Source organism: Vanessa atalanta, chromosome 17 (assembly GCF_905147765.1).
Source record: "Vanessa atalanta chromosome 17, ilVanAtal1.2, whole genome shotgun sequence".
NCBI lineage: Eukaryota > Metazoa > Arthropoda > Insecta > Lepidoptera > Nymphalidae > Vanessa > Vanessa atalanta.
The window spans coordinates 3,038,193-3,064,071 of NC_061887.1; the positions used below are offsets into that span (position 1 = coordinate 3,038,193).

A 25,879-nucleotide genomic window follows, 5' to 3' on the forward strand; every position below is an offset into this window, starting at 1 on the left:
ATTTCATGATTTCTCAAAAAACATTTAACTTGTAAACAGCATTTGAATACATTTTGAGACGTCGTGGAACTGGTTTTGAGACCAACTTTATATTTCCTATTGAATATTAAAAATATATAAATCTTTACATCGATAAATCTCTATACTATTTTCCTACATTTGATAATGGAACGATATTTAAATAAATATTAAAGAAGTCTCAGTAGACAAGCGGTATTTTAGCAGATGTTTACACTTTACTCTATTAAAATGAATAATTCAAGCACGTGCAATTAATTATACGTGTCAAAATACCCTTTTTCACGTCGTTTTAGGTGTGTAACGTTATAAAATTTCAAAATAACGTTGCATATAAAAACGATTGAGTTAAATTAGATATTAAATGTTTTAATCTCATTACTTCCAAAGAAGTTTTTCTTTAAAAACTTTTAACACCTGTAACTGAGATCTGTTAATCTATTTTTGTATGAATGTATTAGTATATCCTTCATATGTGTGCATGTTTGTAGTACTGTTCTATTTATATTATATCTTATTAAATGTGCCATAATGTAAGTGCGTGTATAATAGTTTCTAGTGTTCCGTCATCATGTCGTTGCATTCCAGTTATTAACTTATTTTGGAATCCAATAACACTTAGTGTTTTATATTAAATTTAATTGTTATATTTTATTTTATGATCGTTAAGAACGATTTAAAAATGACAACTTTGTATGGAATACATAATCACGATATTTTTTATTTTAAAAATAAAAACATTGGTTATATATTGTTTATTATTAATTTATTATACCATCAGAAATGGCCAAAAATTAGAAGTTTAAGTAAATGTTTAACCTAAGTTAAAATGGAACGTTGTAATTGTCAGATTTTATTATTTAAAATTATTATTGTAATCGTGCATATGTAGATATTAGACCACTTAGATGTGAACTCACTTGTTATTTATTGTAAAGATTTTCTAAACATTATACATTCTTGTAGATTCCATGTACATATTTTCTTTTCCACCTTTCCTTGACAGTTTGTTACTGACGAATGTTAAGACAAAAACCCTATTATAAAATCATTACATAAACTGTAACTTCAAATACAAATCATTATAGATTTTTATATCGCCGTTTATATTTTAGTTTATACTACTGTCTAAACTTTTTCAAATGTTATTTTAATAAATACTTACCATAGTGATGTTTTTTTATTTATTTCCAGGATGAGTATCGATTGAAATAAAGTTACTAATTTTATTATATTTTATTAATGAAATAATTTCTTGCACTTTGACTTAAGGCCTAATCTGGTATAAAACTCCTATTGGACTGAGTCTCCATCGCTTCACAGCCAGCGTACATATTAAACTACAATATTCTAAAAAAATAACTACAATTAAGTGCTCTCACCTGTACATCCAAAACGTTAGACAATTATATCCCCATCCATTCAGAAAGTGTTACAAATACGAACAAATAATGTCTAAAATCTATTTTGTCTATTAGACATAAAAAAATCCTTTTTATATTTTAAATCAACACGTGAAACAGGAACATACTCGTTGCAACTGAACTGGACAAAATAAAAACGCTAAAAACGCGGTAAAATACCGAGGAAAATAAAATTGCTAAAAATAATTCCTTTTGTAAAAAGTAAATTTGTCTTGACGTTTATAAAATAATAATATAAATAAAAACGAAATGACATTCATCAGGGAATGGAATATAATCAGTCTGTAATTATTGCAATGATATAAAAAAATATAAATTAATCTGGAATGTTTGTTTTAATATCATATTATCATATTTCTTTACAACATTGAATCTTAAAAGGAATGTAATTATAATATTAAAGAAACGCACTTAAATTATATGTTTTTACAACATAAAGACAAATCCATCTATATCTATCTTTTATAAAATAATTTGGATAACATACTAACCATACATCCAACTCCACATTTTATCACAAATTCAAGATATTAACAACTATATACAAAAATATAACGAAATAACTTACTATAAACATGAAGTATGACCTTATATTCTATTTCATAGATATGTATAAAGTTTTAAAGCTCTCTTTCAATCATGTACAAACAACATTATTTAGAGAGAAAATATGAATTCCCGTTAAAAATAAAACAAATACATTTTAACTTTATACATATTAAGCTATTAAAATCTTTGACTTAACAATATTTTTAAATATTTGTGATATAACGTTATTTTTAAATATTTGAAAATGTAACCGTTGTTCAATCTGAAAACAATTCGTAACGTTGTTTCGTTACACGACGCCAGTAACGTTATTGTTATTATTGAAGTGTTTCTGGGACCCGTTATGAATTCCGAACGCAGAATCCCTTCTGCTGTGTCTGTCACTTTGAAGTGAACATCTCGCTCTGGCAAGAGTCGCTGCGGATATTTCCATAGAATCTCCGTGATGGAATCTGGGCCCTCCTCTCCAACCGTTTCGACATCGTGCATTCTGTAAAAGATTTTTCAGATTGATCAGTCTATACGTTTAATAATGAATGTAAATATGTCTCAACATTCAACATTGATAGGAATTAAATATTTGTCAAGACTTTTATTTTATTTTTAAACATATATACTAACATATACATAATTAGTGGTAGGGCTTCCTGCGAGCCCGTCTGGATGAGTACCACCCACTCATCGGATATTCTACTTCCAAAGTTTGAAGGGTGAGTGACCCAGTGTAACTACAGGTACAAGGGAAATAACACCTTAGTTCCCAAGGTTGATGGCGGTTTAACTAGTAGTTTATATTTCTTATATTTAATGCACAGCGCCGTTGTCTTATGGGTGGTGGTTTCCACCTACCATTAGGTGGCCCATTTGACCGTCGGCCAACGTATATCATAAAAAATAAAATAAAAACATAAAATATTCTATTAGTGATTTATTATTACTAAGAAAATTTATGTTTTCTGCCAGTGAAAGTCCCGTCAAAATCGGTCCAGCCGTTCCAGATATAAGCCGGAATAAACAGACAGACAGACAAAAATTGAAAAAATGATATTTTGCTATATGTACCGTGCATATGTACATATGCATTTAGTAAAAAGCGATTATTTTAATATTACAAACAGACACTCCAATTTTATTATATGTATAAGATAAAGTAAAGTAGTGCTTTCACTTCAAATTGAAAACAATTGGAAGTCTTACTCACGTGTCCCGATCGCCACGTCCACCGGTTTCTATTAAAGGCGCCGTATACAATAGGATTCGCACAAGAATTTGTGCACGAGAAGAGCCACATCGCTTTCTGGAATGCCGGATCTAGACTTTTCACTGAATCTTTATCTATCCAATACCTGGTTAAAAAACACAAATAAATTCCTGCTCACATGCGATGCAATTTACGATTCTATGTGCATACACACACACTGACACACTTTAACACACACACACGTTTACAAACTAATTTTTTAGGAATTTCAATATAGAGCCTTAAATTAGTCAAATGAAAATACGTGTTTAACTCATTAATATAATTTATGTTTATAGAAGGAAATTTAATACATTTTTAAACTTAAAAACGAACCTCTATCTTTTTGAAGTCGGTCAATTTCTTTCTTAATTTGGATGTCTATATTTATTTATATATATTCGGGTATAACGCAGTCATATATAAACGGATTAGCAAAATTATACGTTGTGCGAAAGATGCTTAAGAACGATGATCAGTTTCGCAGGCAGACAACGGAAATCTTCATCTAACGCCTTTTTTATTTCTTAACATTTTACCACTAGTATTTGATTATCCATTTTAAGTCAATTGAGCTGAGCTGAGCAATAGCTTATATTATGTCGTTTAAACAAACAACTTACCACATACAATAGCAGTAGTAGGGCGACCAGCAAGTGAAGAAAACAAGAACGATTGTGACTGTCATCTTAAGGGTCCTTGCCCTCGCTCTCCCCAAAATGCCGACTCCGCTGCGACGCATTTTATCTAAAATAAAAGTGAAAATCGAGGTATTTAAATTCAACATTGAACTTATTTAGGCGAGTCAACATTTAATTGTAAGATGAATTTAGAGTGCAACGTTTGAGTATGAAACAGCTGTGAAAGGTTTCTAAAACTGTCTGAGGGGTAAGTGAGCTAGTATTATTACAATTGGCACAGACATAACATCATAGTTCCCAAGTTTCAATCAGGAATAGTTAATATTTCTTACAACGCCAATGATTACCTAGTGCCTACCACTATAAATCTAGATGGATAATATTCCAGTATGCCTACCTATATTAATTAGAAGGAATATAAAAAATATTCATGCAAGCGTATTTATATCATTAGTAACGTTGGACAAAATAAGAAATCAATGACTAATACTTTATTCTTGTGTAACCTAATTTATATAAGTACCGTTACTTGTAAATCAAATTATAACACATTTAATAAAAAATGAATTTTACTTTTCCTATTTCCTAAACTTTTAATCCGATTGTGTTGAAACTATTGTTAATTTTTCTCCCAAAAAAGATCTTAGCTCAAAAAAATAGTAACATATTTCAAATTATAAATGTAACAAATGTGACATATTCGTTACGGAAATGTGTTAGTAGTGAAACATAAGCTTTACTTTTATTATTTTTAGGCTCCGTAATAAATTGGTAATTGTGTATTACATTAACGATATAATCAATGAACCTTTTCCGTATCTGACAACGTATGTGAACGTGACAGGCGTTTTAATAAGCTCCGTCTCTTTTGTACTGTTGCTTTCAGGATATAAATGAATGATTTTTTTTTTTAAGAAAAAAATGTTTTGTCGATTTTGACTGATTTCAAAAAGGTTTTACTGTATAAAAGTTATTCTGATTTTAAAATATTTGAATAGTTACGTATTATCGTATTTAGTAGAATATTTAACTCTTGTTGTTAAAATCTATTTAAGGGGTATTTGTTAATAGGAACTATAGACATTTACTTTTTTTATATATCATTATAACTTTAATTTTTAAAAATCCGTTAAGAATGAAGAATCTAACGACAAGAACCAGCAAGAAACTTGATTGTTGTTCTTTTTGTGTTTTAAAACTTTTAGTCTTCTCTACTTTTATTTTTCAATCCAATTTATTATATATAATACAATTCAATTTATGAGTTAAATGCAACTATAATATGCATGAAACTTACATTAATCACGTCACGTGAAAACAAATAATAATTTTTCAAGTGAAATTCTAAAACAATTCGATACACGCGCCTGAACTTTAACTAAGACTTCTACAAAGACCACGAATTCAGTAATCAATTATTATGAATTGGTATTGACAAGTGTCTAATGATAATTACTGTAATTTCTCAGACCGATCAAAGACTAAATATTTTTTTAATTTACTTCGGTTATAGATCTTCAGTGCGTTGAACTGGATATTGTTCGTGTCCTCATATTTTATGAAATACAGTAAAAGGTGGCAGCAGATTTTTTTCTGACTGTTCATATCTAAAATTAAGTATCGCCTGTTCCAATCGGAGAAGGAATAAAAACTGTTATATGCTAACAACTCAGCTATATTGTGAAATAGAGTTTCTAATTAATATATTTATTTATTTATATTAATTATTTTACTTAACTACTTATATCAACTTTAATTTTACTTTCGAAATTCCGATAACAGTTTCGTCTACGTTCAAAACGTATTTTTTCACAAATCCATAGTGAATATCATAGATTAATACAAATAATACAAGATATATCGACAAATCATATCGCGTCAATTTGCTGTCAAATGTTGTTTATTTGGCTTTTCTCCTCTTTCTTCTTTTTGAGTATATACAGTACTATTTTAGTATTTAAGTTTGACCTTTATTATATTAAAGTGTAACACCTCGTCTTATTGCCTTCATGGGGGCAAGAGGGAAACAAAAGGAAGTGTTCATTTTTCCACCCAGAGGGTCGGAATTGCGATTCAACAGAGAAATGTTGCTGCATGTAGCATTGTTATCATCTTTGGTCACATTTTTGAACCAAATTCACCTCATCGATACAATATAATAGATACTAAATTTGAATATATATTTTTTTGTTTTAGTGCATAGATTAAACATCTTCATCTTTCATTTAATTTATTTGTAATTAATAGGATTCTGCCTAAATATTCATCATCGCAATCTAAAGTTATAATAAAGATAATATACTAACCATTAGCGGTATTGGCTCGACGAATAATTTCTAACAAAGCTGCCGACGAGCAATAGAGAGTAGACACTAGCGGTGCGATGTACATAAGCGTCATATTCAGTAGAAAATACGCAAACTCATGTCGTTCTGTTGGCAGCGAGCCGTATGACACGCACTGGAAGTACCTGCAAACGTAATAAAACAAATAAGCGCTGACGTTTTTCATATTCATTCTAACAGCTGATATAAGGTAGGGGCTCTATGCAAGTTGGTCTAAAGAATCAAAATATATCGACCAACCCATGGATACTTCAGTATTTTTGTGGTGACTTTCGTAACGTAGATGCTATAACACGAGGATGTTATGGACGGGCAGGTTAAAATCTTTTTAAACATTACATTTATCAATAAATATACGATCACGAATAGGAGGTAATGAAAAAAAAAAAAACAAGAGTTTTCGGATTTGTTACTAGATAATGATAACGAAACACCTACAGGAACGTGGAAACATTTGTTCTATGTGTAAACTTCTACTATACAGTTTCATTGATGCAAGACCTCATAACATCTGGTTATCTGAAAAATTCTGACTTTGCGAGTACTTCTTTAGACCTTAGGTACGTAACGATCAAGTCATTATAATAAACATTGAATTTTTGCGATTTGGTCCAGGGAATATTGTAGAGTATATCTCGATCAACAGAGTTGTGGAACAAGTTGATTCTACTAACTCTAGTTGATTTTTGAATCCCTAAGCGCCTGCCAGGTGATAAACATTAATTTAAAAGTCGCCGTACCTATAGTAAAAATTTAAGCCCACCAAAGCTATGTAACGGTACCAGATTAAAAGTGATCATTTTGCAACATGATAGAAGCAGAGATTTTAAAAGGGATTTTATATTTACACCCATTGCAAAATACTTTTCGTTTAATTTTAATTGAGTCCAGTTTCCAGTGTACACGGCCTGCTTTGTGTGTCGCTTGTTAGCAACTCCAAAAAATCATTTAATATCGTGTATTTAGAAGCATTAAACTATTATGACAATAATTGTGATTGTTACAACAAGTCTTTCCTATTTTTTTTATATATTACGCATTTAGACAAAATATGATATTTTTTTAATAACAAGATTAAATTTTATTTTTAAGCGTTGCGTTATCATTCCTACTTTAACGTCCATAATTTTTTTGTCCATAAAAATTGTCTCTCAATAATTGATATATCAAAAAGAAAAGTCATAATCGGTCCATTCATTCGGGAACTACGATGCCATGACAGACTCAAAGATACACAAATGTCAACCATATAATGCCCCTATTTTTGAGGGCCTTAACGCAAACGGAGCCGCGTGCATCAGTTAGTTATAAATAAGACTGGCAATATTAAGAGCCAGATCTCGATTATAATTAGATTACTAGCTATTGACAATCTTACATCGCAAATAATCGTTGCTCAAATTGTTATCATATACACTTCTGATGTCGATGCTGAGAACATCTAACTGTCATCGTGACAATTGTTTTTATTATAAACGCGGACAGATTATAAATAATATTTTGAGACTCATAACAAAACAGGGATAAAACTTTTAAAATTAACTATTTAAAATTACATAACGCGTGTTAGGTTAGGTTAGGTTACATTAGGTAGTACCTCATAGATACTACCTAATTTTTATACTTGGTAACTTTGTCCGCGTTACTGCTTCCCGTAGCATAATACCTTTTTATTAATAAAATCAATACACTTTATATTAATAAAAGGGCTATCTTACTCGAAAAGTTTTTATTGAATTTGACTGGTAGATCCAGGGTTACAATAACATTAGAGATGTAAACAAAATACTATTACGTATTTCGTTCGAAATACAAATAAACAAACGGTGTAAGACTGCTGAACTTATGTCGGAAGTAAATAGTTCTTACGCAATAATGCCAGCCAGATTGCAATCCTAAGATAACTTTAGGAAAGCACCAGATACTCATTTTATCTTTATATTGTACTTTATTTTACATTAAGAGATCTTAGCGTTAGATCTTCGAGTTAGATCAGAGTGAGCCGTGTTAAAATTACATTAAATATTTATGGATCACTTAAGATAAATTCAGTTATTGGTGGCAATTTATGAACCTGGCAACACGCCCGAACATTTGAAAGTTTGTTCCAGATGTCCATAGTTCATAGAAACCTCTTAATATCCACTTCCTTATTATCACAACTATTCGTAAGATTAATACGATACAATATGCAATTAATTCGCTTTGAATTAATGTGATATCAATTTTAAATATTCTACTGAAACTATCAACAGGAACTTGTCCTTCAAACAAAGGTTAGATCAAAGGTGTAAATTATGAAAAAGCCATCCAATGTGAAGAATATAGATATTTAAATTAAAAAAGGTTTAATATGTAGTGAATATTTTGTTATTTTATTTTTGAGTTGAAATAAAAAAAAAATGTAAAGGAACTTTTATTAACAAATGATTATTATACAATTAGTGACGTTATAACGCGCCTTGGTAACGAATTCTCCCTGGCTGCTTCTTTGTTATTTCGTTAATTACAAAGGATTGTGAAATGTCATGACAAAAAAAAGTACTGGATTTCTTTCGTCGGTTATTCTTAGGACTTGGATTATAGTCATCACTTTAGCATAAGTCACGCATTATTTCTACATTGTATAAACAAATTTAATATTACAACATTAACATTTATGCAGTCATACTCGTAAAATAAATTTATTCTGTGTCCTATGTGGTAAGAAAATAACGTATTTTAGCGATATTCTACCATACATACATTAGCAGCCTGTAAATTTTCCCACTGCTGGGATAAAGGCCTCCTCTCCCTTTGAGGAGAAGGTTTGGAGCATATTCCACCACGCTGCTCCAATGCGGGTTGGCGGAATACACATGTGGCGGAATTTCTTTGAAATTAGACACATGCAGGTTTCCTCACGATGTTTTCCTTTACCGCCGAGCATGAGATGAATTATAAACACAAATTAAGCACATGAAAATTCAGTGGTGGCTGCCTGGGTTTGAACCCGAAATCATCGGTTAAGATGCACGCGTTCAAACCACTGGGCCATCTCTGCTCTCATCATCTGATATTCTATTCTACCGCTAATCGGCAATACTTAGTATTACTGTGATCTGGCTTGTAACATCAGGTACAAACGAAATATTGCCTTAGCTCCAAGCTCCTAAGGCTGGCTAAGCAATATAAGGAATTGTTAAAATTTCTTACAGCGCCAATGGTTATGAGCGGTGGTGACCACTTACCATCAGGTAAACGATCGATTACATGTACGATGTAAACGATCTTGTCTTGTTATTAACAAGTCTAGCTTTGTATTACATCATTTGTCACGACAATTTTATTATTATAATTTATTTATTATTTCAATTAGTTTTAATGACTTGGCAATAGAAATTATTGTAGTAATTTGTGATTTATTTCCACTAATGGTTATTATTCTTACTTACGAGATTAATATATTTAATTGCTTGGAATTTATGTCATAAATTTTGAATGTAAAAAAAAGCAAATGAAAACTTTTTTTTAATTTACTTCATTTATTGAACTTAATTTATTTCGTGGATAAGTTGTAGTCACGTTACCTATAATATACATATAATTTACTTTAGTTTGTTTTTTACTTTAAAATAATACCAGTGAATTCACATAATAAAACATAGTATAAATAAATTAGGTACTGACTGAAAGCACTTCAATCACCGTATGTATGAATCGAAATTTAGATAAGATTCAATTAGGGACTTAGAAGTCTGTTTTAGGAGTGTATATGTAAAGATTTTTTTAATATATTTTTTTTAATTCAGGAAGACAGTTGAGCAAATAGGGTACCGTTACTCATAAGACTTATAACCATAGAGCCAGAGTCTGATTTAAAGGTCTGGAGGCCCTGAGGCCACAAAGCAGTGGAGATCCTAAACCAACAGATACGTGGAGACCCTAATAATTATATTATGAATTAATTAGAATATTTTAATTTCAATCAGCTATAATTTATTTACTGGTATCGGTAACTTTTAAAACAGTTATTAGTAACATTATTGTAATTTGATCGTATATATTAGATATTTGTTAACTCGTCGGAATCTCAGTTATGGGGGCTCCTTTCATGTGGAGGCCCCAGGGCAGTTGCCCAGCTGCCCTAAATCCGCCCTGGTTAAGGTATCATTTGTCTATAATTACGCAGTCACTATTTCAAGCAGCTACAATCATATACAATAATCATATCTTCCTGACCGATTTCAACCACGGCAGACTTTCTCAAGGACAATTAGATATCTGCTCAGATCATATATATTATAACTATAGTTCACATGTATATGCATGAATACAAAAGCATATTATATGTATATTATAAGCATTAGTTTCATGTTACCTATCACCAGCTTATCTGTATAATCTAAGACGTTAATTGTCATAGTTGGGTATACATTAGGGGTATTCGAGTATATAGTGCCCAGGGTGGGATATTTTCGGGGGAGGTAAAATTAGCAGAATGAGAAAAACATATTTATTACCCTTATCGATAATGCTTTCATTATCTTTCAAAAAAAAATTAATAAATATAACAAATATTCTACTTTGAGTAATATTTTCAAATATATTGAAACTTCTAATAAAAATTTCGATAGTTAGGCGATATTCTAGCACCCATGGTCGGCGCTACGGTGTAGTTTTACAGTAGTTTTACTTAAAGTATAAAAAAGCTAAAGAGCTTTTTTATATTTATGTCAAATTCATAATCCCTTAAAAAATACATATATGTAACATACCCTCTGACATCAGGATGTTCTTCCAAATGAAAAATGAAGCTCTGAGGCAAGCTGGCAAGTCCTGCACAGACCCACGCAATAGTCAGCGCCCGACGTACTCTCGCCTCCCATGTCACGTTAAGTGGTTTTAATATCGCATAATATCTAGAACAAGTTTCAAATCTCATAAGTTGACCCCGTACATTATCACAGAATTCATAATTTATTACTCAATATGCGTAAACAGGTACCATTTGGGAAAGTGATCATTGGTAAAGAAGGCATATTATTCGATACAAGATTATATTGATGATAAAAAAGCGTGGAGTTAATGCTTGTTGACTTCCAGACAGGAGACATAACATACATATTTGTATTTAACTAAATTGACTGTACTTTTAGATGTTGAAAAAGAGTAACTACGGAGTTTCTTGCCGGTTCTTCTCGTAATGTAACGTTTTATAAATTATACACAAATATTTCTTATATTCTGTTTTAGAGAGTCATTTCTAATTGTTTGTAAAATATTAAATATAACTTTTTGCTAATATTATATTTATGGTGTAAACAATAGTAATATTTTTAAATATAACATTACAATATAAATTACTAGAAACTTCCTACAAAATAATGTTCATATCTTAAATATTTTTTTTTATATTACTAAATATATAAAAGTCTTTTACCTGTCAATTGCGATGCAAATGAGAACGAAGCTGGAAAGGTAGAGTCCGAAGGTACGTGTGAACATCATGAGACGGCACATGAGGTCGCCTGCCAGCCATTGCACTGTCCCAGCCCACGCTATCTCCAACGGCATCATCAGGAATGTCACCTGGACACGCGCACTGTTGCAGTTTAATCAACCAAGCCTATTTTACTATCTCGACTTTTAATATTGCTATATATCTTTTTAAGAACAAAATATATTGCTATATTTTTAAAAAGCATTACTTAAAATAGTCTTCTCGATTAAATTTATTACCATAACAACAAAGAGGTTATATATGTATAAAAAATAATCCTAATAAAGCTTTAATAAAATATATTTGATTTTATTCATAGACATTAAGCAACAAAAATTAGTAGAGATGTTAAGATTTTCTGTATCTGCATATATATTTGGTTCCGTGGTTTGGCCGTGTAAGAGCATTAGACAGTTTCTTTCGTATTTAATATTAGTATGATTAAATGCATAATATGTTGTTTTTTTATTTAACCCCGCCCGAACGCTCTTAATTATAAGGTTTAAAATTGAATTGCAATGTCTATAAAATACAATGACTTCTAACCATTTAGAAAAATGCTTCTTATTTTTTTATTGAATTATTATTTTTGTATAATGACTTAAAAACAGGTGACTCAAAAAAATTAACTTTGAAAATCATTTCATTGGTATACTCTTTTTTCGATAGATGTGCCAAGACATTTTGGTGTGTCACTTCGTATTTTTTTTAATTGGTTACGACAGTTGACTATTTGTATGCAAAATTAAGAAGAAGCAATTTTGTGAATAACACACTCTTATCTCACATGAAATACTTACCATAAGATCAGCAACCGCCAAATGCATGAGCAGGACATCGAGTCTACTAGCTCTGCCCATTCTCTTTCTCCTGACTAACTGCGATAGCACAGTCAGGTTTCCAGAAGCGGACACCATCATAAGTATGCTGTACACCGTAATAGAAACCATGTGTCCGTGATTAAAACGCATTTCCAGAGGGAGTTCATCGTTACTAGTATTTAAGTGAGTCCAGTTTTTCTGCGAGGCCCCGCCGGGCCCCGATACTTTTTCATCAATATCCATTTCGACAAATCACTCACAAACTCACACTTTTATTGTAGAATTACACAATTTAGCGTGACACGTTTTCATTTTCACGACATTTTCATCCAATCATATAATCCGCGTACCTGAAACAAAGGTGACTAAATAAATATATTTCAATAGAACATCAACACGTAACGATTTAAGTCTCTTGTTTATGTTCGATATTAAATGAAATTGGAAATGGTTACGTTAAACAACTATTTACGTTATTGCTAACTTCACATGCGATGAGTATAATGTTCTTATTCGTATGTACTTACATCAGGTTTTATTATAAGAAATTGCTAACCTTGGTATAATGTGACATGTTGTAAACATCGTTTATAAATTATATTATTATAGTAAAAGTCATGATAGAATTATATAAGATGAGATTTTAGTCTAATAATATTATCTTTAATTTTGTGTTAATAATTGTGTATCTGTTTAGTTTCGCTTGACTATTACGAATTTTAATCCTAATACATATTATGTGTTATATATCCTCAGATTTTTTTTATTGTAATTTATAAACTTGATTTGTAGAATAAAGGGGCCAAGATATAAAATCCAGATTCATATTATAATACAAAAAACAAATGGAGCGTGCGAAACATTACAGTGAAGCAACAAAAACGAATACAAAAACAAAAGCGACTGCAAGCTACCGGTGCATATCGACATGAATACATTCGATATTTTTATCAATATTAATAAATAGTTGGGATTAAATTATTTATATATTTTGAACAAATTTCGAAACAATTTTGGCCTCATAAATACATAATGAAATTTGAAAAATTTTAATAGGGCTGATAATGGAATTACAATTTTTATATGGAATATAAGATGACCTAAAAAATTACAAATTCGTATTAAAGATTAAAGAAAAAGTCCCATTGAAGGTTAATGAAGACATGCTCAGAGACACATGTCTTATTTGAGAGACACAAACAAGAGAAGATCATTTGTTTTATTGCGAATACCTAAAAATTGCTTATTCCATATATTTCGGTAAATTCACAATGTAGCTATTTATAAATTTTCGTTTTACGTACTTTACTGTAATTATATTAACAAGGATGTACGTGATATAGTTTTTGTTTAATTACGTGATATATAACGAAATAATTAAAGAACTTATTATATTTATGTCAATATTCCCATAAAGTGTCACGCAAAAATATTACGTTTTCTTTAATAAGAATAAGCAATTGTAAATAAATAAACAATGTATTATCGGATAAATATCAATTTATCCGATAATACATTGTTTATCTAAATCATTTCATTTTTATTATTATAAAAATGAAATAAAGGCACAGATAAATAAATTAATACTTTCCCTAATATATTCCAAAAAAAACTTATAAAGAATATGACAATAGAGTAAATATGAGGGTTTGGTATAACAATAAGAACTCTCAAGTATATTATTGGAAAATAATAAAATATATTCAATACAAAGTTAGGATTATAGAAAATTTCTTAAGAACTTGGGCTTGGCTATTTTCCACAGCATTTGTCTATGGCTTCTGTTTTCCGAGTGAACAAAGGGGAAAATATCTTGAGGCATTCGAATAATTGTTGAAATCATAAGCGAAGTGGTCACTTTACTATTAAAGTCAATTATCTTCAAAGCCTATTGATTTAACCTTGAGTAACGATCAAAATGGTACAGTATAAAAATTATAACACATAAAACATACTTATTCATTTCGATGTTGATGTGACGAATATTTTAGTACTAGCTGTGCCCGCTACTTCATGCGCGTTGTTGGAATTTAAGTTATTTGGATATTGTACCGAGATTTTATAGTTATTCTAAAAAGTAGTCTAAGTTACTCCTTATTACATCCGCTATCTGCCAGTGAAAGTCCCGTCGAAATCGGTTCAGACGTTCCAGACAAAAATTGTAAAAACATTTTTTTTATGTATATGTATCGTGTTATTTTAATATTACAACCAGACACTCCAATTTTATTACATGTATAGATTAACTATCAACGAAAAATTATAAAAGCTTAGTCCATTTTTTTTAAATAAGTAATCTTAGGAAGATTGTTTATTTACCATTTGTTGGTTGGTATATTTTATATTGTAACAGTGATATAATGAATTTCGAATGAAAGATACACTGTCTAAACGATTTCAATGTGATTTAAGATGTTTACGAATTTATATGTGGAATATTTATTGAATTATAACAAGTTTCATAAATAATGTTAAGAATAAATTTGTTTTATATCATAATTAGAAGTTTACATTAGCAGCCTGTAAATTTCCCACTGCTGGGCTAAGGCCTCCTCTCCCTTGAGGAGAAGGTTTGGAGCATATTCCACCACGCTGCTCCAATGCGGGTGGAATACACATGTGGCAGAATTTCGTTGAATTTAGACACATGCAGGTTTCCTCACGATGTTTTCCTTCACCGCCGAGCACGAGATGAATTATAAACACAAATTAAGCACATGAAATTTCAGTGGTGCCTGTCTGGGTTTGAACCCGAAATCATCGGTTAAGGTGCACGCATTCTAACCACTGGGCCATCTCTTGGTCTTTCTTTTTAATAAAATGTCTATTACAACAAGTCTTTATTTCGCGCGTTAATTCATGTAATAGAATATGTTAAAGAGAAAATGTGTTATGTTTTATTATATGAATATAATATATGACACCTTATTAGTGACATCAAAGCGGTCCTAACGTCGTTTTTATCATTTTTCTATTAATATACGAACTTATAATCAACTAAGTACATTATCTAATCGATTATGTATGTATAGTTTCATAATAATATACCTATACAAAAATATTTACGATTTACAAACATATTACGATTAGACAACATTGTAAACGATGCAATATTATTAAAATAAGTAGCACGTGTTTGAAAAATGTTAAATCGTTTTTTTTTTTAATTCTATACTACGGTATAGAACTTAAAAAAAAAATACAAATAACTAGACGAGCACGATTCTATTCAATAAATATCATGAAATGAAATAAATAATATTTTTTTATGGTTGAAAATCGTTATTAGATTTATATTTATATAGTTATAAGATTATAGCAAAAATGTTGAAATTTATAACCTCAAATAATTATTAACTATTGTAAATCCTTTTTTACTATTGTAATTCCTCTAAGCCGAATATGTCCAAACGGACAACGCACGAAGATCACTGATTGAAATACGAAAAAGTATCACTTTTACAAAGTGCTAAGATTAACATGAAAACGGAACAAACTAACAAGTTAAATCTTGTGATCGGTGCTGAGAGACAAAATGTTATTAAATATACTGCAAAGAGATTTTGATTTACATCCGTCAATTATCATTGAATCGTGCATGAGAAGGGTTGTAGATTGAGCACCTTGACCTTACCAGGAGAAGAGGTCTTCGACTTGAAGTCTGTCATTAACATATTTATACTAATATTATTAAAACAAACTTGTTTGAAGATTATAGGGTTAAATTACATTGATTTATTTGTATTTACTTTCAGTGAAAATGATCAAAAGATAGGTTTAATAAAATTTATCTTATCCTTATTTAAATTTAACATGTAAGCAAATAAATAATTACATTTAGAAAGTTAGATATAATATTGTTATGAATTAATGACACAGGCGAAATAATTTGTGCTATATTGGCATAAATTAAAAATTTATGCCAATATAGCACAAATTATTATAAGCCATATTAATATTAAAAATACGCTGTAGTAACTTACAAAACAGAAATTAAATGAGTTAATTTATTAATGACATTACTTAAAATGCCTACTGACTACTCAATTTCAAATTCAATCTATCGAAATGAATTTGTTGAAATCGAAAGTTACTGTACTCTGTAATCAAGGTAACAAATTTATTCAGTTTTCTTAAGAACTAGATTTATTATATTTGGTAAAAAAAAGTGGTGATGGTTAAGGAAAACATATTACATAATATGAAATATTTATTTCGAATCGGATTCCGACTTTATCCAAGAAATGTTGGCTCGAGCGACTTTCTTTATTATTATAGAAGATATTTTGATGCGTGAAAGAGTTTTTTTTTCCAACAGAACGCTTAACGTTGCTTCCCTGTGATTTTTATATAATATCACGACGACTAAAAGATACGGGCGTATCGTGTCTTTACGTTTATTAAAATCATCGTTACGAATGGATATACTAGTTATAAATATTTAATTTACGGTTAAGGCCGAGGGTCTAAATAAGAGTTGTTTTTTATGAGACCGCGAGATAATACACCTTTTAATGGAAGTGGGGTCGGGAGGGAAGAGACTCCCCTGAGAACTCCTTCCGCCTGCTAAAAGGCTATGCTTTTCACTACTTACAATATCTAAACATCTCATTTTTCTAGAAAGCCACAACCAGAAACTTATTGAATAAAAAATAACAATATTTTTATTACGTACAACTTTTGTAGGATACATTTTTCTTTAACAGCATCGAAATATCAAATCTATTGAAAAAAAAAACGATTTTCTTCGATTTGACCGTGAAAATAAAATTTTCGTGTACTTGAATAACCCTCATCAGCGCGTCAAATCCATATGTATCAAAACTCAGATCAATCAGAGGCATGGGCTAAACGGAAATTTCCCCGATAAAACTTATGAGCAATACGCTACATTAATCACAAGCTTAAGGCGCCGTTGGTATTGGACACTAATATTAGCAATAACAACCGCATAGATATAGTAGAAGCATAATTAATAATTAATTAAAATAGGTTACATTGAGTTTGTAATATATATTGAGACGTTTCTCGGATTGCAACTAGAACTTACATTGCTGTTTATTTACATATAAATACGTCTAACTGATTTACATAATCACTTAATCCTGCAAAGATGTCTATGCGATGATTGTCGAAGCGGATAAACGTATTTTGCTTTTACGATGGACTTTTACAACGTATACATATATATTTTTTTATTATTTCACACTGTGAACGTATCCTTGTTTACTCAAATTAAATACCTGATTTCGCAAACCGCAGAAATTTTCCCTTTAAAACGTTTCTATTTGTTCGTATTTTTAAATTAAATATGTGTGAACAATATAAATAGTATATGTGTATATGTACTGTATGAAAACAAAAGGATTATACGTATAATATAAGTACTGTATAACTTTGGGTCTGTACAATGACGCGTAGTAAGCTGAAGTATGTCAGATACCTTTTTTTGTTTGGTTAAATATTTTCTCGCAAACAAGGTCTCATGTTTGCGATCTTTTGATACGTTTTATTTGAACTATCGGCAAAAATAGTGACCTATTTGGGCCCTAGACCGTACGGTATGTCAATGCTACTTCACTTATCAGACCTTATGTAATTGAAATATAAATTATAAATAAGTAGAATTGAAAACAAAACAGCATTATTTTGGCACTTAAAAGATGTCCGATTAATCCTAACTTGTATAATTTAAAATTTTATTCTGCAACCTATTTTGTTATGAAATTAATTAAAATGTCTATCTATACTAATGTTACAAATGCAAAAGTCTCACTGCTAACGATTTCAAGGTTAAAGTTCTGTATCGAATTTGGTGTGACACAAGTTTGAACCTTAAGAAAGGACATAGGCTACATTTTTTATTCTTAAAATCCCTCCTTTTTTAAAATGCGAATCAAGCCTCGGACAAAAACTTGTCACATGTGTATATAAGCATCTCGAACATCTCGGGCATGTTTCCAAACCAATTTTGAATATAAGGAAGTATTTTAAAAACCAAGACTGAATTAGATGAATCTTTTCTATGATTTTTCTTGACTTTATTTATAATGAGCCTGAATGTTTTTATTTCTAGATTTCTTATGTACAATTATGAATATCTATTCGTGTTATATATATAGGTATATTTCTTCTCTGAACCCAATTTTGTAGGCCATTTGTCTTCTATTATGGCAAGTTGACTAGTTATTATATTATAGTGCGCAATAGATCGGGCTAAAATATATATTTTTTGAAAAATGTAAGAATTGTGCTGTACATTTTAAATAATTAATGACGCGTATTAAAACAAGACGTATTGTTAAAGTGCCTTAGAAGAATCCGTAACAAAATATCTATTAATTAGTAATAAGTAATTAAGTTTTTTAATATCTATCAATCTTAGACAAGTACAAGATCATGGACAAGTACAAGTACAGTAAGTACAAGTGTAAATAATAACACTAATTTATAAGGTAAATAATAATATTATAACGTCGTCCAGTGCACGGATATTCTTGTCGCGGTTATATTCTCGAATCCCCTGTCCATAACACGTGTATCAGCACGTGGATGCGATGTCCAAAGCTTATTTAACATAACAAGTTCCTTTAAACACATTTTATCTCGTTTCAGCAATCATATTTATGTTTATGTATATAGTATATTATTTTATAGATAGCTAAATCTTTATGCCCTAGATTACAAATTAATATGAAACTACTTAGTATATGAAGTATTATAGCTACAACTTTTTTATAATTTATTTTAGGGAAGCTTTAGCCCAATATTGACGCAATTAAAGACTTTTACTTTATTAACACTCCAAGCCGAAACTCAGAAAGTAGAATTAAGGTTTGAGATCGCAAATTACTAAAACGTGTTAAATAGAAATATTCCACTTAGTACTATTACTTTTTGCTACTTAAATATAGTATTAGATTAATTTCCTTTATTTTGAAGGTATACGCTGGCATAGGGTATACCTATGCCACTATCACTCATAAAATGGACACAGTAAAATATACCTTACATTGAAAACTTTAGGAACGAAGAAATTCTTCAAACTAAAACACAACAATACAAAGCGCTGCTGGCCATCAATGTTGGCCCAAAGCTCTACCACCAAGTAAAAAAACAAACTTCATTAATATTCTGAATATATTTGTAAAGGAATTGAAATGCGGTTGATACTTTCAAATGATGTTTCTGTTTCCGCTTTGTAACAAAAACGAAACTTTACTGATCGCTACGAGTAAAAGTTTTTTGATTAAAGTTAACATATATTTCATTGTCTTAGGATTTTTTATCGTTAAGATCTGTAAAATAATATAAAAAGTTAATTTAATAAAAAAAATTAGATTCATGTAATTTTTGTAAGAACCCAGAATATAGAGTTGAAATTCAAATCAATTTATTTCATTTAGAAATTTCAATTACTTATTAATAGTCAACGTAAAAATTAACACCTGTTAAGAAAAGAAAATCGACTTAGAAGAACCGGGAAACCAAGCGGCATTTTATCAACTGCTTAGTCAGGAGCCGATTCTTTCATTCCCAACGTATCCTCCTCCTCAATGTTCTCGTTTTTTTGCAAACAAACGTTCCTATAAAATGACAAACATTTTTTTTGTAATTTAGCAACTGAGGCAGTTTGAATGCTTTCGTGTTAATTTACATTTAAAAAAAAAATCATATATTTTTTGGCTGAATTGAATAATTAAATATATTAACATTGCTTACTTCAGATGACAAAACATTTAACTTAATATATACAAACCGAAATCAAATACAAAATATCATGTCAGTACTTCAAAGGATTCCAAGAAATAATTTAACATACAAGCGGCTTAGAATTTCCTTAGATTTACCGACACATCCCGTTCAATTCTGAAGAATTTACCGTTTTATATTTTATTGAATTTGAATATATCAACATCACTGCCCTGTTTATGTGTTTATTTTATACTAAAGCTTTTTTATAAATGGATTATTCGTTTACTTTTTTAATAACTCATTAAAATCCAACATATACATCCGGTAGCCTGTTTATATTGATTATAAAAGGAACGATAATTAAAAAGGTTCATAGGCATGCGTACAAAAAATAGATCGAATTTCGACGAAATAAAATGGTGGTTTGCGACAAACATTCTGCTATTGGTCTCTTTTCCAATTGAGTAGAAGATTTCTTGTTCGACATTCGACACATTCTTATTCCTTATTCGACACATAAAGGTTTCAGCACAATCGGAACACCGATTTAGAGATGAATTATAAATACAAATAAATCACAAGAAATCCAGTGGTGCTTGCCCAGGTTTGAATCTGCAATCTTCGCTTAAAATTCACGTGTTCCAACCATCTCAGGTTTTCGATAATAGCTGCTCCGTGCGGTTTCATCCCCGTTAAACGTAACTACTCTGTCCCCATATGTCGTAGCGTGATTTTATATAAAACCTTTCTCAACAAATGGAGTAACTAAAGCAAAAAATTGTTCAAATCTGACAGATAGATTCTGAGATAAGAGCGTTCAATCATATAAATATATTCATTCAATTCTACACTTAAATATATTATATTCTGAAAATAACCACTACTAAGACTGTTTGACAAATTTCTCTCAATTTATTACTGTTGCCTGCCCATATGTTCATCAACTGTATATTGCCCACATATTAAGACTATTTTATACTAGACCTCGCTTTAACCACCACTAAGTGGTTGCGTTCGTTTAAATATATATTATCCAGTAAAGAATTATGACTCAGTAATTTGTAAACTTAAGATTTACTAAAACATACTCAATAAACAACAATTACGCAGAACAATTCCTTTGTTTCATTTCTTATTAGCCAAATGTTTAAGGATCGACGGAATCAAAAACGTGTCCATCCCTTGTCATTATTTCTAAGAAGCATATCAATCAATAATATTATCGGAAGCAATATTCGTTGAGCTGAAACTAATTAGAAGGTATTTGTAATCCATAAGGGCTGTAGTTACATGTAATATTTTGGTTCCTATTATATTGTTACAAATATTTTCGCCTTTCGGCATATTTAAACAATGACTTAAAATTACAAAAAATCATTGTACTATAAGACGCTGGTCTTAATTCAAAATGGCGATTGTATTCCACCGTTGCGAGTAGCTGATATTTTAATTTTTTATTTAATTATTCCAGGCAGCCGGACCTATTCTTAACGCAGAAAAGTCAACCTAGATATATTATACTGCTTGAATAGTCAACTGATTTGTCTCATAGTCCCATAGGATCAGCAATCCAACTCATCTGGAAAGGAATTTGACCCAGACTTGGCTGTATAATCATATAACTTCAAGTAAGAATGCCGTACTATATAAAAAAAATACAATTAAAATTACAAAATGAACTCTTAGTATTTTAGCAGTCTTATAATATAACGACGGTGATCATTCTCAAGGACGTAACTTCTCAGTATTTCTTTAAAACAAAATTACGGTTTCTTGTCTGGATTTGCCTATGGCTTAAAATAATTTAGTCTATAGCAGACTTTTGATCAAACTAAACCTGTAAATCACCTTACACGATGTTAATGGTCCTTACGCATTGAATACGATAGAAATCTAGAATAAGACGCCCACTATTACGTAGAAAAATCAATTTTGTAAACTTATCTACACTATGCACAATTTGCGTCAAGTTAAACATAAACACAATGATAAGAAATATACTCTGATCATATTTGCAACTTATTATAATCTTTGAGGGAAAATCCTATCTTATTTATTACCAGAATGGAACTGTCAGAGGGCCTTGAAGTTTTTGATGCGTATTAATTGCTAAATAATTTGCAATCTATAGGGAAATATGAATTTACTCGGTGGATTATCTAAGAGGAGAAAATATTTTTTATATCTATTATAAATATTTTCATATTCATTATTTTATTTATACTGGCAAATGGGCCACCTGATGGTGTGTGGTCACCACTGTCTATAGACATTGATATTGTGAGAAATATTGATAATTCCTCAAATTACGTTGTGTTATGTTTCTTGCGCCTGTAGACACAGGGTCACTCTCTTTTCAAAACCGGAACACAACAATACCAAAAATTGATTGCTGCCGGTTCCGGAATCTATGATGAGTTCAAAGACAAAGCTACCATCAAGTTTATTTTTTTCTTTCACAATCTCATTTTGGGGTCATATTGTATAATATTTAATATAGTGTGCTTTTTATCCAGAGTGTATTATTACTCGTATATATGTAAGAGAATTTTTTAAGAAGTACAAGGAAAATTATCCTATAAAAAAAAACATAAATGTCTATACTAAATAATTTAATATCAATTTCTTGACTTTTTCTAGCATAGACAAATCTTTTTAGTTTGAACATCGACTACAATTGCAAAGGGTCATTGTGACCTGAAGGTCAGATGTCGTCGCGTTATATGTCAGGCAGCATCGTTAGTGTTAAATGCTATCGGAAATCACCACTGTCAAAACATGCTGTTGACATCACGATGTTTTGATGTGATTTGTTTTTTTTTTATTTTGCAGTAATGAGAATTCATTGTTTATTTTTCACTGATAATTGGATTTATAGCTTGTTTTGCCATAGAGGTGAAGATGAGAGTGCAGTAAACAATTATATAAAATTAGGAAAATTTTCATTTGTTCTAAGACGAGTAAACTAGTTTTGTATATTTTCATACATAACTCAAGTGTGCAGACAGCACACTTGAGTTATTTTATAATGATTATTTATTCGTATGTTCACTGTTTCGTTATGATAAGCACGGTATTCTTGAGTTTTGAGACAAAATATTTGTCTCGCAATGTTGTTTACATAACGTTAAATTTAATGTCACTCTTCTCTGGACGATTTTTTATGTCGAAACCTCTTGAGTATATTGTAAAATCTGAAACGGACTTTCAATATAGGGATTAGGATATTTATATTAGTATTTTAGTAAGAAGTTATTTTATCATTAGTTTCTTATATTAAATAATTCCTATAATTGTTTAAAAGTTAGCAGACATAATACGTATTGAAAATATAACATTTTTATCCACATGTTATTAATAATATAATATATTTAGTAATATTCTCGAGGAGAAGACAAACAATAGTTATTATATATCTATTTCTTAGGATATTTTACTCAAACTTAATATTTTTTCAGATAACTGACCTAATCAAGTTAATTCCATTTCAAATTAAAAGTTTTTGAACGAATTAATCGTTAATAGATTTTTTTTTAATTTAAAAGTTACATTGAATTTATTGAATTGTAAACACAATTTTAAATTACAAAGAGAATTAATAGCCGTAGCCTAACTACGGGTATCTTAATTAGCGTAGGTATCAACGAAAACTTTTTATACACATCCAACCAATTTTAATTGAGTATGATCTTTATCTAGACTCTATCAACTTCTCAGAATTACAAGTTTATTTCACATACATTTATTGAAAAAAATATTTTAAAATAAAATGCGTAATATTTTAATGTTAATTAATTAAAATGAACTTTTGCCATTATTATTATATTTTTTTTTTTTGTTAGACAAGATTTTTATTTAAACTATGTAAAAGAAATAGTAAGCAGCAATATTTTTATTTTTTTAATAAAAATGACTTAAATCATTTGCCTGAATATACGCATCACATAAAAAAATATATCGATAAAATTGATATAAGACCACCTTGGAGCTTTACTGAACGCAAATTAATAAGAATTAATCGTTTTATAAACAACAACAAAAAATATAGGCGCACATCCTACGTACACAATAAATATACGAATTTAAAGTTATAGGTTATTAAAAAAATTGCTGGTTGACGGTAGAATAAATAAAATACCTACCTAACATTTACTATTAAGTGATTATAAATATGCATAAAATCTTTAACAAAACTCAGTCATATCACGACCAGGTCAAACTACGACCTTCCGAGAGACGATAACATATATTTTTATATATACTTATCTTATTTTTCAGCGGATTACTCTTGATAAACCTTGGCGTTAATTGGGACAGTGTCCGTGCTTTATTATTGGATGATTTTATTTAAATCTTTTTCTCCTCGTGATTGGCCAGAAGATAGAACACGTGGTTTTTAACCGAAGCTAGGTTTCCAATCTAACTTTTCCTCTAGAATCTCTAGGAGTAATTAAATGTTTTTTTTGGAAGTTTAACTAGAAACTTCGACTTCTAATGTAGAGAGACTTATATTAACAGATATTTATATTTGCAAATGAATATCATATTTTGATTGAGAAAAAAGTTTTTATTCCTAATACTTAAAATATTGGTGCTGTCTGGTAACAATAACATACAGGCTACTTGAATAAAAAAAATACAAATGATCGATAAGATACGCCATAGGCAAGGAAGAGTGAAAATGAATGTTTATTAAAGAAATAAGTAAATAATAACTGTATAAAATAGAGGCATTTCCGTCTGTCTTTGGTAGAATTTCGTAGCCTTTGTGTTAACAAGTTTGAAAAACAGTGAGATTAGATGTTTGATATATTTTTAGAGTAACATGAATACCTTTTGCGATACATAAAATTATTGACGCATCTTGGAACGTAAAATCCGTCATTATTTCGTATCATTTGCTGCATCGCACGTAAAACGTAAATGATGTCAATGTGTATAGTGATTTTGTATACAAATATTTTCTAGACTAGAGAAAACTCTGTCTTGCTTGGGATTTATCCACAAAGGTGATACAACAACATATTATATATTAGATATTAAATGAGTTTATTTCCTAAATATAGTATTTACATTCCGAACCCGTAGCTTTAGGTAGCTTTTCAATTTAATTTCTCATATTAAATAATGTTTCAAAAGTGCTTGTTGAACCTAAAGAAGATTAAATTATACTCTTGATTGAATGATTTCGAATTTCGAATATAAAAAAAAAATCGATATATTATTCTAAATATATTTATTTATTCATTTAGAATGAATTTAATACGATTTTTTTTTAAATTTGTAGTGAATTATAAAAATAAAAATTGCTTTTTTTTTAAGAACTCGACGTGATTGTTAGATTGATTGTTATTCGACGGTATTTAAAGTTCTAAATAATAGCAAATTGACTTTAATATTGTTCAAAATAGTTTTACATTCAAATATTTTATTATACATTGTTAAAGATTCTCCAGCCTTTGTACATTTGTATACTATTACCATATATATATATAACAGTTCATATCTCAATAATACAATAAAGAATATTTAGGAAAAGCCTTTATAATATAAGTTTAAAATAACTATAAAATAGAATATCATTTAATTAGTCATTCAAAATTACTTTGTTCGTGTCAAATTATTATGTTCATAGAATCCAATTGATTATTGTTAAAACAAGTT

The 25,879-nt window shown here is 29.7% G+C and overlaps 1 protein-coding gene across 4 annotated transcripts in view; it reads right to left on the minus strand.

Moving 5' to 3' along the window:
• Positions 1-1,239: 1,239 nt before the first annotated feature.
• The window catches only part of LOC125070348 (adipokinetic hormone/corazonin-related peptide receptor variant I), a 52,769-nt gene continuing 28,129 nt past the window's right edge, over positions 1,240-25,879 (minus strand). For 2 of the 4 annotated variants that reach the window (XM_047680177.1, XM_047680178.1), the window contains exons 2-8: positions 12,500-12,870; positions 11,640-11,788; positions 10,975-11,118; positions 6,179-6,342; positions 3,855-3,978; positions 3,193-3,337; positions 1,240-2,481 (exon numbers count right to left, since the gene is read on the minus strand). In XM_047680177.1, the coding sequence (XP_047536133.1) occupies positions 2,281-2,481; positions 3,193-3,337; positions 3,855-3,978; positions 6,179-6,342; positions 10,975-11,118; positions 11,640-11,788; positions 12,500-12,763 (1,191 nt within the window). In that variant the 5' untranslated portion in view covers positions 12,764-12,870 and the 3' untranslated portion in view covers positions 1,240-2,280. Of the gene's footprint in view, positions 2,482-3,188; positions 3,338-3,854; positions 3,979-6,178; positions 6,343-10,974; positions 11,119-11,639; positions 11,802-12,499; positions 12,871-25,879 lie in introns of those variants that run through there. The other 2 variants (XM_047680179.1, XM_047680180.1) reach the window with 2 other exon arrangements.